Genomic DNA, 15828 nt, shown 5'->3' with positions numbered 1-15828 from the left:
TGATGAAGATGTTGAACAGTGCGTGCCCGAGGACCGAGCCCTGCGGAATCCCACTGCCCACGTCCTTCCAGGTCGAAAATGACCCATCCACCACCACTCTCTGGGTGCAGCCACAGCCCATTTGACTGTGTGGGTGTCAAAACCACAGTTCCCCAGTTTCTTAATGAGAATGGGGTGAGAGACAGTGTCGACAGCCTTCCAAAAGTCCAGAAGGACTATGCCCATTGCTACTCCTGCGTCTAAGGATTTGGTGATCTGGTCATAGAAGGCCACCAGGTTGGTCTGATAGGACCTGCTGCTAATGAACCCGTGTTGATTGCCCCTAAGCATAATCTTCCTTGCTGGTCCCTTACAATTTCTCTTTAGTGTCAGGTACCTAAATAAGATGGCCAAATTTGAAACCAGTTCCTGTGTTTGAGGCTGGAAATAGACATTGCCTGATGTCTCACTTGAGCCACCATAAAAATTTTTTATGGCAGCACAAATTGTAACCAATTGCATTTTACAGTCTTGTGTTGTGCCACATCAGAGGATTATCAATGGTGCAACAAAATCTAATAATAGACTCTGCTGCTTATTGTGTTGGACATCTGTTAACTCTGTGGTAGGACAGTATCGGCAGCTGGAGCTGCTCAGACTCTCCAGCCACCTTGGGCAGGTGATCCAGGGGCTTGAGGGCCCCTTAAGCACCCGGAGCACCTGCCTGGCTTTCCCCACTTAAGGAGAAGCACTCTGGGGAATCTTGGGGTACCTCTCCATAAGTCAGGGTTCCCCACTGAGCAAGACTAGTCCCCCATGATCACAGAAGTGGGTGTGGCTGAGAAGAAAAAACTGACTGTGGGGCTTTCCCCATCTCCAGAGATCATATCACCTCCAGAGATCAGATTGCCCCTTGTATTGTACTATCAAAGGTGAGACAAGAGGTGACCTGTGCTTTGTCCAATGAAGCAGATCAGTTGTACCACAACACATGGTGGCATGCTGATTCACTTCATATAGCAATGTCTGTTTCTACTCTATGTTATGATGGGAATGAATCTCAAGTTTACGTAATATAGAAAAGGCTGTCAGGGGTAGGCCTGGAGGAACTTGGAGAACTTACCCTAGTAGGTGAGGAGACCAAGGGGTTACACAGAAGGCTCAAGGTTTATTTGAACTTATCCAACTTAAGAAAATGTGGCTTGATTTATTATAGTACTGCATGCATAAATCTCCTGTTTTTGTGAATAAGAAACATATTTACTTTATATTCCATTCTTTTTCTATTGATTAAATATGAATGACTTAGATCTTAAGATGATAGTACAGAATTATACTTCTGACAATAGAAGGAATGAGACAATAGGAATACCAACAATTGTGGGTATGAAATTACATACCTTACCTGGATCAAACTCAGAGGACTTGTTTTATTTTCTAATTAGAAACCCCCTGCTACTCATACCAGATAATATATAAACCTAGAAAGTTGAAGTAGATTGCTTATTTATTGGTGATACATAATTATATATAACTACCCTGAGCTAATCAATTCGTTTAATTTTTAAGTGTATTTGGCATTCAGTGAACCAGCAGATTGATGTTTCCTCTACACATTTGTTTCAGCAGAAAGAATATGTGAGTTTTGTCAAAAGAACAGAAATGTTCAGTTTCCCAAATAAATCAGAGACCGTAGAAAGTCTTTGATTAAAAAAAGTTCTTTCTGACATTTGACATTAAGCTTTTGTAAATATTTTTATTTTATCAACACCAAATGCCATATCAGAACTAAATATGCTGACAATATAGTGTCACATCAATGCAGAACAGTGGGAAATGGCTGCCTAATCCATTTCGTGGATTTATGATATTAAAATGAATTGTGAAATTTTGACAAGACATCAGAATTGTAGATGCATGAAAATAATTTCCTGTGATCTTACTTGCAGTAGGTGTCATTTATCATCCCATAGACGTGAATTCCATAGCAGGCATCCATAGCCAGAATTAAGGTAAACCAACCAGTGCTGAGATATGAACCTGACTGGACTCTGTAAAAACACAACACACACAACAAATTTGCAATGTGAAATTACTAACACTTTATCAGAGAAATATCATCTATTACCTGGGACAAAAGGCATTAAGCAACTTGCCAATCTGTCAAAAACATACAATTATTTTGAATTATTTATAGGTGCGCTCTCCTCCGCGCTAGCTTGGGGCCCCAAGCGGTAAGTCCACAGAAGAAATATCATACGCTAAGTATTGGAAGTCAAACAATTCCAGCCCCATAAGACGGAAAGTAATTTATTTGTACATTAGAAAGATGAAAATTAATGTAGAATACAAGATGAGAGATTATAAGTACAGCCAGGCGTCACATTAACAGAAGGAAAGTCTCTTATTTGTATACATATACATGTTCACTCACACTTTCGTGGACACCAGAAGTACTTTGTAGTACAATGTACTACATTTACATGCTGCATGAATACTATAAATCTATATAGACATGAAACTTTTAAGGTTATGTTAACTAAAGATTGGCCAACAGAATTTCAAAGGACTTGAAAAATACAACTCATCTTTATACTCATTATAGAAGGTGACATATAGGGAGAGGAGTGTAAGGAAATTGGGCACAATTTGGCAACTTTTACTCATGCAACAAAATTAGTTCCGCTGAGTAAGAACTAATTGCACAAGAAAGGATTTGGCTCACAGTTTCTAAATGCCTCCTATTTGGAAAAAAGATATATGACTTTTTAAATAAAGGTCTGATCCTGTTCACATTACTTAAACTAGTAGTACCATTGGGAGTCAACAGAAGTACCATATTATCAGAAGAAGTAAGATGTGTTGCTTTAATACCTCATAAATAATTGATAATACAGTTGGCACTAATGGCTTAAAAATTGGTAATAGTCCAGGTTTTCTTAATGTAAGTATTCCTTTCAGTTCTAATGAGAGAAATGAAAATAATTATCTGAAAATTAACAGTAAAAGAAACTCCAGATGACAAATGAAAACATCGAGTCCCAAAGTTGGCTAAATATAGCCCAAATGCAGAGCTCAATTCAGGAGGGTTGAATGACGGGAGAGGATAAGTTGAATGTCTGGTATTTTTATAGTCCCCATATTTTGAATACAGTCAGGAAACAGTCTATTTTCCATCATAAGGTAAAGGAGTCTGCACTTTTCTCTCAATTAAATTTGGCTACAAGGGGCTTCCAAATACAGATGAGTAGAAAACTACAAAATATTTTCCAGTTTTGGAAAGTTTTGTTCCATGTCAAAGTTAGAGAGAAAGTCACTCATCCCACAATGCCCAAGATCTTAACAGTCTTCCATGGGATGTACCTTCCTTAGGGAAGCTGAATTGAAGTCTTTCCTATGCTTGATAAAGAACAGGGCTTTAACCCACAGACTGCTTATGCTAGTGGTGTGTGAAGAGGGCCCTATTCGATTTAGATTCAGATTCGGGCTGAATCAGGGATAGTGATTCGAGTCATTGATTCAGATCACTGTCACTGATTCAATTTGGCTGAATCCAAATCTGAAGATTAGATGCTGATTTGGAGAATCAGCGGTTCAGGCATAGACACAGTTTTAAAATTTTTTTCTACTTACCTTGAGGTAGCAGGTGTGGTTCATGATATCTGTGGTGCTGGGGCACATGGAGTGTCCCACAGGAGCGTGGAGGGGGACCTCCACATGCTCGGCGGTGATCTTGAAAGTGGGCCGGAAGTACTTCCGGTTCACTTCCAGGTCTGCTGGGAAGTGCACTGGGGGGCTCCCCCATGCCTCCCCAGCTCGACAATCGGCTATGGGGGGACCCTGGGTGCCCCCCCCAGACTCAGGAGGCACCAGTTGCTGAGCCAGGGGGGGTCATTTGAGGGGTGGGCCCGGCACGCTCCCTGGCGGACCTGGAAGTGGACTGGAAGTGTTTTTGGTCAACTTCTGGGTCTGCTGCTGAGTGTGCTGGGGAGCCCCCCCATGCTCCTGTGGGACACTCCATGCACCCCAGCATTGCAGCACTTATGAACCCCTGCTACCTAAAGGTATGTAGAAAAAACATTTAAAGCTGTGTCTATGTCCAAATCTCCGAATCCCTCTGAATCTCTCCAAATTGATTTAGAGGGTTCGATTCGATTTGAAGAGATTAAAGGGTCCTCTCATTCTATTCAGGTTCAGAGATTTGGCCACCAAATTGGGCCAAACCTCCGCCTAATCGAATCAGGGACCAAACCTTCGCACAGCCCTAGTATATATGTACTGAATACCCTAATCACTGAGCTACTGCTTATACTTTGGTAGGTTTCTCTCCTTTTGGAGCTGTTCTACTATAACTAACTAACTATTGGAGCAGGAACTTAACCCACCACCTCCCACATCTCACCTAGAGATAGTCATACAGATGCTGTACTGCTTCCTCACTCTCCCTATTCCACTTGGTATGAATAAATAAATGTTCACTGGGGATGGAAAAAGAGAGGATCTTTATATGGCACTCCCTTTGGATGCAGAAAACTACTGTACCAATGAAGAATTAATTCTTTACACAAAGTTGAATACTCTAACAGAGTGACTCGCTTGCTACAAAGTACGGCTGAGGGCTTCTTTGAGGTGTAGGAAGCTGAGTTTTAAACTCTCACTCTGAATAGGTATTGAGCTATGGGTGTCCCACATCCCCACATGAGGACCCTGAAAATGATCCCATTTGGTTATTAGGGAATGCTTCTTCCCTCTTTCTTGTTCACCTTTTTCTCCCCGCTCCCTCTCAGAAAAAAATATTTTAGCCGGGACCCAAAAAGTCTTTCTTGTTGAAAACAGCACGTATGTTCCTAAGAAATACTCCAGTTCCAATGTACTGCCATTTGCCAATGTAGAACTGTTCACTGGAACTTTTCTGTACAACTCAACTCCCAAGTCTTACCATACACAGGACCGCCAAAGAGGACAGGGGCTTTGGCTATACTTTGCTTCCATTTCCATTTCCCTATCTGCCTTTGTGATAGGGGTTCATATTCTCCCAGGTCTATATCCTCTGCAGAAAAGATCTGGGGACTCTAGGTATGAGATTCAGTTGGCTTTGTGGAAGCCAAAATTGGGACAAAAATATTTCAAGCTAGTGATGAGGAAAAATATGCATGTAGCAAATAAAGGCAGGGAAATCAAATGAAGGCTATCAATCTTTCACCAGAGGGACACTGAATACTGTTGTACTTTGGTAACAGACAGAAATCCTTATAATTCTGAAACTGCTTAAACTTACTTGCTCATCTCTCAGAAAAAATAGTGTTATCAGAGTCATGATGCATAAGAGGCTTAAAGGTGTATAATTTAAAGAATGATCTTGAGCCAACTTAATGAAATGTAAACAAGGAGGTATCTATATGTCTTTTCTGCATACATTCTTCCTCTCCTCTCCTTCCTTTCTGTTTTATGCTTGAAATGCTTATCCATGCAGCAACCACAAGTGACTCACTTCAAGATTGTATTTTCTTTGTGCCTTCCATTACCAGTTTTTTTGTTAGTTCACGTCTATGATTGTCTCTAAATCACTTTATTTATCCCACAGATTCTCCAGTTATTCAAAGAAGAATCTTTTACTCCTGCCTAACATAAAAATACTCCAGCTTCCATAATTCCCAAACAAGACATGGGGAACAGAAGTGGGTACTCCAAAGTAGCAACGTGAAATGTTGAGCTACATCGCTTCAAACAAGCAGCTTGCTTCAGCACCAAAAACACACTAAACTTGAGCCTTTAAAGCTAACCATTTAGAATCATAATAGCCATTTATCAGAACACTATGAAGATCAGGACCCTTCCGATAATGGAGGTTTATTGGAGAGTACTATATTGACAACAGCATCTGAAATCTGCTATACTCAGGAGTAAAAAGGAATTTTGAAAAAGAGTTAATCAATATTTCATGTCTTGTTTTAACACCATTGGACCTTAGTCCTCTCATCAATATACTACACTGGCAGGATAAATAAAAACAGCAGAGTAAGTTCCCAGATACCCTCTCTGGGAGCCAGAGTACATGACAGAATACAGATTGTGAACTTTAAAACAAAGCATTTCTTTCCCTCCCCCATTTTTTTTCCTGAAGATATGTAACTAATGAAGAACTGCAGTTAAACAGCAGGGATTCAGGATGATTTGTAACACCTTAGCATTCAATCTAATTCAATCTGTTGCTGTAAACATATTTGTGACATTCTAATGAAAACAATACTAGAAGTGTGAAACAATTTTAGCTGTCCCTAAAAAGCCATAAACCTCTGAACACCTTTTAAAATATCATCTAAGGAAACTGTAGAGCAAAGTAACAGCAATGCACCAGTCCTTCCCTATTATATTAACAATGAATATTCAATTTGTCTCTCTGTAGTTTGTATCCTACAAGTCTTTTGGCCATGGATTTATGTCACGTATTTGAAAGAGTCCCTTTTGTCACTGTAATTGTATTTAAGTTTTATGATGTACCTATTAAAAGTAAACAAATCTTCAATTTCATATGGGTCACCAGCACATGGTCCAGCCCAGACCAAAGGAAAAAAGAACCCAACTCCACTACAGTCGGGAAAATCTATGTTTCTCAAGCATGCTTTTGTTGAAATCCTATAGGAAAATCTATTATGATGTATGCGAGTAGTGTAAGTCTAAAATTGTTCCCTATGGCTTAGAGTGACTTTTTCTGAGCCGTATGAAATTAATGGGAATCCAGACCAAGAGAGGAAATTGTCTCAACAGCTCAAGAGAAAAATAATATACCATTTTTCAAAAACACACATTGAAAAAGAAGATGCTTTTGTTTCCAAGACATGATTTACAGCTGGACATAGCAACAAAAAGACAATGTTTATCAAAAGTTACTTTGTCGATTTATCTTGGAAAAACTTATTTTGGAAATATCCTAACATTTAGGGCTTCATAGCAAAATATAAGTAATTAGAGGAGTGAATTAATCACCAATAAAAGCCATGATTCATCAAGGTACCGAGGCACTCAACTTCAAGTGCATGAATAGCTCCTATGGAACACATAAATAGTCAAGACAACTAACATGCTTAAAGATGAGCAACAGGGGTGTGCAAAACAGACTGTATTCGATTCGGATTTGGATTCAGCCTGAATCAGGGACAGTGATTTGATTTGTTGATTTGGATAACTGTTCCCGATTTGATTTGGCTGAATCAAAATCTGAAGATTTGATGCTGATTTGGACAACCAGTGATTCAGCCGTAGACACAGCTTTAAATGTTTTTTGTACGTACCTTGAGGTACCAGGCAGAGCTTGTGAATGCTGCGATGGTGAGGCAGATGGAACGTCCCCCAGGAGTGGGGGGGGGGGGGCTCTCCCTGCACCTCCCTGGCTCAGCGATCAGCCATGGGGGGACCCCAGGTGCTCCCCCAGACCCAAGAACCAACAGTTGCCAAGCTGGGGAGACATGGGAGGGCCCCTCAGTGCACTCCCTGGTGGACACAGAAGTGGACTGGAAGTGGACCGGTCCACTTCCAGGTCTGCTGCAGAGCACGCTGGGAAGTCCCCCACACTCCGGTGGGATACTCCATCTGCCCCAGCATCTCAGCATTCATGAGCCACTTGGTACCTTGAGGTATGTAGAAAAAACATTTAAAGCTATGTCCAAATCGCTGAATCTTTCCAACTCTCTCTGAATTGATTCAGAGTGTTCTGAATCGATTCTGAGAGATTAAAGGGTCTCCTGATTTGATTTGGATTTGGAGATTTGGCCACCGAATTGGGCTGAATCTCCACCGAATCAAATCATGGACCAAAGCTTCGCATAACCCTAATGAGCAACTGCTTAGCTGTTATGCTGAATTAAGACCTGAGGTGTTGTACTTGTGTTTAAAATATCACTATCTTGTTTAACTTTTTATAGTAAATTCTAAGATCTTATGTTATTTGCAAATTTCCTAGTTTCAATCACTTCAGTATTATATTTAAGGGAGGTGTATACAATTGAACTAGAAAGGATTGTTTATAGTGCATGGTAAAATGAAGAGAAAGAATAATTTCTGTTCATAGGAAGTCCCCCATTGAATTATAAATTAAATGACTGTGAAAAACTTAGATAACATGCAAACAAATAAAAAATCTGCCATTACAAGTAAAACAACTACAGAAAGTCACATGTTCTTAATCTCTGATTTCCATATGGTACATTTTGCCCTATGTGGTCTTGTGAACTGATTAAAAAATACCCATTACCTCACAACCTCATCAGGAAACAATCTGAATGTTAATCTTTAATAGGGCTTGAGCCGTGCTTACTGAACCAGAGGAAAAATCCCCACCACCTTTTACAGTGCAGTATTGGGAATAGAAAGTGGTTCTGATCTGTAGATCTCAAAATGTTTTACAAAGATGGACAAATAGTGGAACTGATGATGAAATGGAATAGCAATTTTGCAAAAATTAAAATTCAAAATGCCCCAGTTGTTTTTACACAGTTTGAAACAGAATAAATTTCCATTTTAATTCTTTTTCTGAAAATTATGAACATTTTAATATTTTAATTCTTCTTCCTTTTATATCCCACCCCATTTGGTGCAAAGGTTGTATAGAGGAAAGGAAGGATGGACAGCAGCAGAGTAAGGCCTGGACTTCAGAAAAGCAGACTTCGACTCGCTAAGGGAACTCATGGTAGGATCCCCTGGGAAGCCACACTGAGGGGGAGAAGAGTCCAGGAGAGCTGGCTGTACTTTACAGAAGCCTTATTGAAAGTGCAGGAACAAACCATCCCAATGTATAGGAAGAATAGCAAGTATGGCAGAAAACCAGCTTGGCTTAGCAGGGACCTCTTCGATAAATTAAATCACAAAAGGGAAGCTTATAAGAAGTGAAAACTTGGACAAATAACTAGGGAAGACTATAAGAGCATTGCTTGGGCATGCAGGGATGTACTCAGGAAGGCCAAAGTTCAATTGGGGCTTTTGTACATGCCACAAAATTGGCTTTTAAAGTGGCTTAAATGCCCTTTTATACCACTTTAGTGGCGTTGCTGTTTACACTTTCAGCGGTGTATTGCCTCCAACATGTTTTAGTTTGCTACTTAATGAAGTGCAACAGCTGTGGAGGCAAGCACTGGGCCCCATGCAGCTCAGGGGCTGTGCAGGCAGCCCATGCAGGCAGCCTGGGAACAGCATGCCCAGGCAGGCTCCACTGAAGAAAAAAAAAAAAGCAGTAAGCCTGATCTTTTTTCCCCCCTCCCTGTCTGCCTGCCTGAACTGTGCTGGGGCGTGGGGGAAGGGGGGGTGCTTCCCTCCATACTTGCCTCCTGTGGGGTGTCACCACAGAGGGAAGCACCAGCCCCCTGCGCAGCTTAGGACCTCTTGGCCCACAGCCAGCTTGTTCCCTCGCCCCCCCCCACCACCAGAGAGGCAGGTAAAGATTGAGCCCAACCCTTGTGTACAAACCACGGAGATTTACTTTCATTTAATTCTCTCTAAACTGAAGCAGTGTTTTCAAAAACCCACCGAGCCATTGGCCATCATCTTTCAAAACTCATGGCAATCAGGAGAGGTACTGAATGATTTGAAAAGGGCAAACATACTGTCCATATTTAAGAAAGGGAAGAAGGAGGGTCCAGAGAATTACAGGCCGGTCAGCCTCACCTCAGTCTCTGGAAAAGTCATGGAGCAAATGCTCAATGAATCAATTTCTTAGCACTTAGAGGAGAAAAAGGTGATTAGGAAGTCAGTGTGGATTCACCAGAGGCAAGTCATGCTTGACCAACCTGATTGTCTTCTAGGATGATGTGACTGGCTCTGTGGATGCAGGAAGACTGATGGATGTGGTGTACCTTGATTTTAGCAAGGCTTTGATATGGTCTCCCACAACATTCTCACAGGCAAGCTAAGGAAGTATGGGCTGGATGAATAAACTGTAAGGTAGATAGAAAACCGGCAGGAGCATCAGGCTCAGAGAGTAGTAATCAATGGCTCAATGTCTAGATGGTAGCTGGTATCAAGTGCAGTATCTCAGGGTTTGGTCCTGGGCCTGGTTTTGTTCAAAGTCTTTATCAATGACCTGGAAAATGACATAGAATGCACCCTCAATAAGTTTGCAGATGACACAAAGCTGGGGGGAATAGTGGATACACTGGAGCATAGGGCTAGGATTCAGAGTGACCTAGATAAATTGGAGGATTGGGCAAAAGGAATCTCATGAGGTTCAACAAGAACAAGTGCAAAGTCTGGCACTTAGGGTGAACAATCCCATGCACTGCTACAGGCTGGGGACTGGCTGGGCAGCAACTCTTTAGAAAGGGACCTGGGGGTTACAGCGGACAATCAACTGACTATGAGTCAGCAGTGGGCCTTTGTTGCCAGGAAGGCTAATGGCATGCAGGGCTGCATTGGTAGGTGTGTTGCCAGTAAGTCGAGGTAAGTGATTATTCCCATCTATTCAGCACTGGTTAAGCCACATCTGGAGTACTGTGTTCAGTTTTGGGACCCCAACTACAGAAAGGATGTGGACAAATTGGAGAGAGTCCAGTGGAAGGCAAGAAAAATGGTGAGGAGGCTGGGGGACATGACTTATGAGGAAAGCCTGAGGGAACTGGGCTTATTTAATCTACAGAAGAGGAGACAGAGAGGGGATTTAATAGCATCCTTCAACTACCTGAAGTGGGGTTCAAAAGAGGACGGAGCTAGAGTGTTCCCAGTGGTGGCAGATGACAGAACAAGGAGCCACAGTCTCAAGTTGCAGGAAGGGAAGTTTAGGTTAGATATTAGGAAGAATTTTCTCACTAGGAGGCTAGTAAAACACTGGAACAGGATGCCCAGAGAGGTGGTTGACTCTCCATCCTTGGAGGTTTTTAAGGTCCCGGTTAGACAAAGCTTTGCCTGGGATGATGTAGTTGGGGATTGTTTTGCTTTGAGAGGGGGTTGGACTAGGTGCCTTCCTGAGGTCCTTCCCAATGTTCTTTTTCCTTGATTCAATGAAAATCTAAGGAAAAGCCAAATAAAAATGAAAGCCTGTAAATTTCCCTCCCTATAACTTTTCTGAAATTAAGGAAAGTTGTTCCATTACACTTTATGTCATAAAAGGAAAAAAAAAAGGAGGAGGAAGAGAATGGAGATGGAATCTGGATTTCATTTTTTTTTTTTCAGAAACTGAAACTAAATGGAAAATATGGTTCAAGATTAAATTACATTTTAGCCCCCCCATTAAGATTTCCCATCAAAATTTAAAAATAAATTGAAAATATTTTCCTAAAAATGGCAATTTTTTTATAAAATTGCATTTTGGGTGGAAAATGTTTTGGTCCAAACATTTTAATATGTTGTAGCATGTATCTTTAGATCCATTTATAGAGAAACTCAGACACAACAAGGCAGAAACATTTTGACCAAGATCACACAAATGACAAAAGAGAGAAAAGTAAGCCTTTTTCTTGATGATCAGTCCAGTCCCATATTTCCCAGATTGTGAAGATTCCTGTCTTTGCAGATCTTTTTTTTCTTTTTCTTCCTTTTTTTTTTTTTACATTTTAGTACGTAACTTTTTTTTAAACACACACCTTAGCACCTAGCATTGTTTATGTAATTACATACCAGTTTGCAACATGAATTAGTACCTTAGGGCTTGAACATCTGGATACTTAGTATCTCCACTTCCACTAAAATAGTAAAAAATAGAATGAGGAAATGGTGCTTAATTCCACAGGATCAAAATTTTATGTTTTTAGATGTGAAAAAATAAAAACATAGGGCTTTTTCACATAAGAAGCTAAATATATGCATGCTCAGTAACTGCCTACTTCAGCTCTTTCATAAAGGTTAGGGTAGGATTTTCAAAAGTGCTCTGTTGACTTCACAGAGAGAAGAGATCAGCTGACCTTAAGCACTTTGAGTTTGGGAAAGTTTTGGACATTTGGTAAAGGAAAACAGTGTATGTTTCATGGAGGACTAGGAAGCAAAATTAATCTTCCTTGACATGTGTTACCATGTTCTGATGAAGACTAAATGAAGGAAGAATTGGCCTCTCTCTTATCAGAGGGAAAATCGAATGCATTTTTTTTAAACGATTAGGAATGAACAAGTCTAAATCAGGAAAAAATTCTGTCATAATTTAAGTTCTGCTTCTAAGAAAAAAAATTCCAGGAATCTCTTCTCTTTGTTGAAACACAATTCAATTATTTTATAAATTTATACAAGCAGTTTCAAACCTAGCTCCACTAGTTCTCCCATGGTTGGTCGGACAAGAATTTCCAGTAGTCAGTTCAGCACTGAAAAATTGAATCTTCAAAAAGAAACCCCTGATGTGCCAGTTTTCTATTCATATTAGTTATCTAACTCATGCTTTTGATGGACAAGAAAGGACAATTTGGTAGAATCAGACTGAAACTTAGAAGAATTTATAATTATTGATTTGAAGAAATCACGGTGGGGTGAGAGGGACGTATGTCATTTTCCCACATAATTTCTTTTCTTGCTCTGAGAAACCAAGATAGCCAGGACTTGAGCTAAATGTCTGGTAGGAGAGAGTGTGACCAAAAGAACCAAACTCTTTTGCTCTTCGTTTTAAAATATATTTAAATAATTGTTATAAGATTAAATTCAACAATGACAAAAATGACAGAGTTTTTGGGCAATAAGCTGATGAAACATACATTCATGGAACTATTGTTTTATAAGCTCATGCTCTCTGTTGGTGCTGATACTGAGCCACTGAAATCAAGGTGAGTTTTACTGTTGGCTTCAAATGGCAAAGGATTGATCTCTTGGTGAGTTAGTGGGTGCAATTAAGTGTAATAGACTGAACAAATTAACAGTATTATAATCAATAGAGTTAAAATGTTTTATATTGTGAAGAGTACTTCCAGCTTGCTCAAAGACTTCTGAGAATTATTTAATGCTTCAGGACATAGTGTGACCCTGTGTTAGGGTAAGTGTTGTCTGGCTGACTACTAGATATGGAGGGAGTGGGAAGGGCAGGGCCATGACTATGTCTGAACTAAACAGAATTAATGTTACCATTTTTGAGTTCTCTTGATGAAGACCTTTTTTTCTTTTCTGGGATGGCATTTTTGATGGCTTGGCACACCAGGAACACAGTGCCTTTGCTTTCCCAATTAGCCTTCCCCTCATATAGAAAGTGGAGCCTCTTCCTAAAGACCCATCTATTTGGTGTAGCCAAAGCCACTTCAGGTGCCTCATAAAAGGGGAGCATTTGGTTCTCAGGTAATGAAGCTGCTTGTTTGAAAGGACTTTGTCTGGAATTGGAGAGGGGAGGACTCAGGTGGATGAAGAGCTGTAACACTGGACTAGTTTTAATTTGGGGTTTTGTAAAACTCAGGAACTTGCTGCTAATATCTTTTAATTCATTGCATATTTTCTGTAGAAAAATGTAGCATAAGAGCTGTGAACAAGACATAAATGCAGAGAATTGATTTTGCCTGGTGAAAATGACTTATATTTTTCCATTGCAAAGATACCTGTTAAGCAGTTGTTTACCCTAATTATTCCCTCTTTTGTGCATTGTGCATGTGCCTGCTTTGTGTTCCATAATGATATAGGACATCTAATAATAACTGCCCAGGTCCCTCAAGCAGCAAACAGACTGTCTCACACAATAAAAACCTGTCAGGGTGCTTCAGGTCATTATGTAAAATGAAACATTTATGTACAGACAGATGTTTGATTCTCCATTGAGTATGGTTTCATGTAAAGATTAAGCAAGTGGAATGCATTCTGAGTGATGTGGTCAAAATTCTGGCTTTGGGACATGCATATGTTGAAAAGTGGTGCTCGAAAGTGGAAGTGTGAGGTGCAAATTTCGTAGCTTGAATCCTGGCTTCCTCCAAAATCAGTGAGTTTGCATTAAATCACATTTTCCACAGTGAACCAGGAACTAACATTTCAGGCTGGGGCTTAACCTTCAGGTTTTGGCACATAATACCCAATATAGTTATGGTTTCTGTGCACCCTGGCCTATGATTATTGATTATTATACTTTTGATTAATGTTTAGCATTTGGATTGCAATAGGACCTGCAGACTATGAAGTTCTAGGCCCATTTGCACTGGGTGCTATACAACCATATAGAAAGAAACAGCCTTGGGAGATATAAATTTAAGTTTCCACTCACAATCTAATTAAAGAAAAGATACAAGTGGAAGGGGTCCTAAGTGATGTGTATGTGGGGGAGTAATGAGGATGTTCCTAGGTTTACCAAATGAGGTAGCAAAAGAATGCTGGACTTGCATTAATATGTACCTGATCTAATATCTGTAAGTCAGGAGACGTAAGACCAAATTGAAGATAAGAAAGAATGAGTCACTGGATTTACTAGAATCAGCACAGTATTTATCTGCATGTATCATTCCAGTCTTTACATTTGTAAATAGCTTTTTCTTCTTTGCACATACTGTACACAATATACAAAAAGGAAGCTGGAGCAAAGGAGGGAAAAAAGTAACTTAGAGGAATTGACTTCTGCTACCAATGATTCTGTAGTTTCTTCATTTCTGATTCCTTGACCTGACTTTGATGTATCTCTGCTCTGTTGTGAACCCAAGTGACATAAGAAGGAAACTATTACATCCAAGCAGGCTGGGCTGCTTGAAGAGACTGTGCTACTGACAGAAAGTCCAATCATGGAAACTTGGTTTGCTGCAAAAAACACAAAGAAGAAACTAAATCAAAGTGATAATTACAATTATAAACACAGCACACAGCCAATATATCTGTATTGTTCTGAAGCTGTTTCTCATACAGGAAAATTCAAGCTACTCAATTGTTTTATGTCAGGGAGCAACCCCCATAGGAAATGGGAGTTTCCAACTCAATTTTTATAGTTGCTTACATCTGTCTGGCCTTTGCAGTTCACATGGCTGTGAATAGTAATTTTAGTACAGAAGAATGTATTCCAAGATCCAAAGGAATATTAGATTTTGGGGGAAAAAGATATTTTCTAGAAGGCTTTAACCTTAGCTTCCTAAGTTCCTCCCAACTTCACTATCTGTTTTAGTTCCCCTCTTCTGCACAAACAGACATCCACGCAGTGTTCCACAAATCCCTCTGTTTAGTTCCCTTTTCCAAGTACAAATGGTGGTCCCAAAGCACTACCTGAATAATGTATGCAAAGGGTCTTATACCTGCCTCCCAGCTAGGGTAAATGTTACTCTTTATGGGTGCATCCAGACAAACCCCTTTGAGATGGGGCAAGAGGCATGTGCGGAACAAAAAAATGTTCCCCGTGCTGCAAATTAGATCTAAAAAAAATGGAGTTTAAAAAAGCAGGGAAGGGCACAGTCCCAGACCATGCCCTGAGGCAACTGGCTGCTGGGTCCTCCACAGAGACACTCTGGCTGCCAGAGCATCTCTGTAGTTGGCCTCTCACCCTGGCACTGAAGCATGCAGCCTTCCCGTGCAGGGCATGCTGCTGCTTCAGCACCAGGGCTCTAGTGCCAGTAAGTAAGGGGTCAGGGGGGCTGGAGGAGGGGGGAGGGGACTATGGGGGGACCTGCCCACTCCCCCAACCCCCCAGCCCTGCCCTGCCTGGCTCCACCCCCTGCCTGCCCCCCAAGTCCCCCCAACCCCTGCTCTGCTGGGCCCCACCCCTTGCCTTCCCCCAAATCCCCCCAATCCCAGCCCTGCCCAGCCTGCCCCCCCCCAAGGCCCCTGATCCCTGCCCCCACACCCCAGCATCCCCATAGGAAACAAAAACGAAACAACCCCCCCCGGTACTTACTGGCAGTCCAGCTGCCGTCTGCAGCACTGGGGCCTTGCCCACACAGCACAGGGCAGAGGACAGCCCCAGTGGCCCAAGCCCAGGCCCTCCTTCCTTCCGCTGCCCTG

General features: G+C 41.1%; 1 protein-coding gene across 4 annotated transcripts in view; it reads right to left on the bottom strand.

The window, feature by feature from the left end:
- The window catches only part of ST6GALNAC3 (ST6 N-acetylgalactosaminide alpha-2,6-sialyltransferase 3), a 363147-nt gene that overhangs the window by 14842 nt on the left and 332477 nt on the right, over positions 1-15828 (bottom strand). For all 4 annotated transcript variants that reach the window (XM_090048545.1, XM_090048544.1, XM_090048543.1 and 1 more), the window contains one exon: positions 1923-2030. In XM_090048545.1, coding sequence (XP_089904671.1) covers positions 1923-2030 — 108 coding nt within the window. The remainder of the gene's footprint in view (positions 1-1922; positions 2031-15828) is intronic.

This window comes from Crocodylus siamensis, chromosome 5 (genome assembly GCF_052110815.1).
Source record: "Crocodylus siamensis isolate JL-2025a chromosome 5, ASM5211081v1, whole genome shotgun sequence".
NCBI classification, from domain to species: Eukaryota; Metazoa; Chordata; order Crocodylia; family Crocodylidae; genus Crocodylus; species Crocodylus siamensis.
The sequence above is the reverse complement of the archived record's forward strand: the minus strand, read 5'-3'. Positions and strand labels throughout refer to the sequence as shown.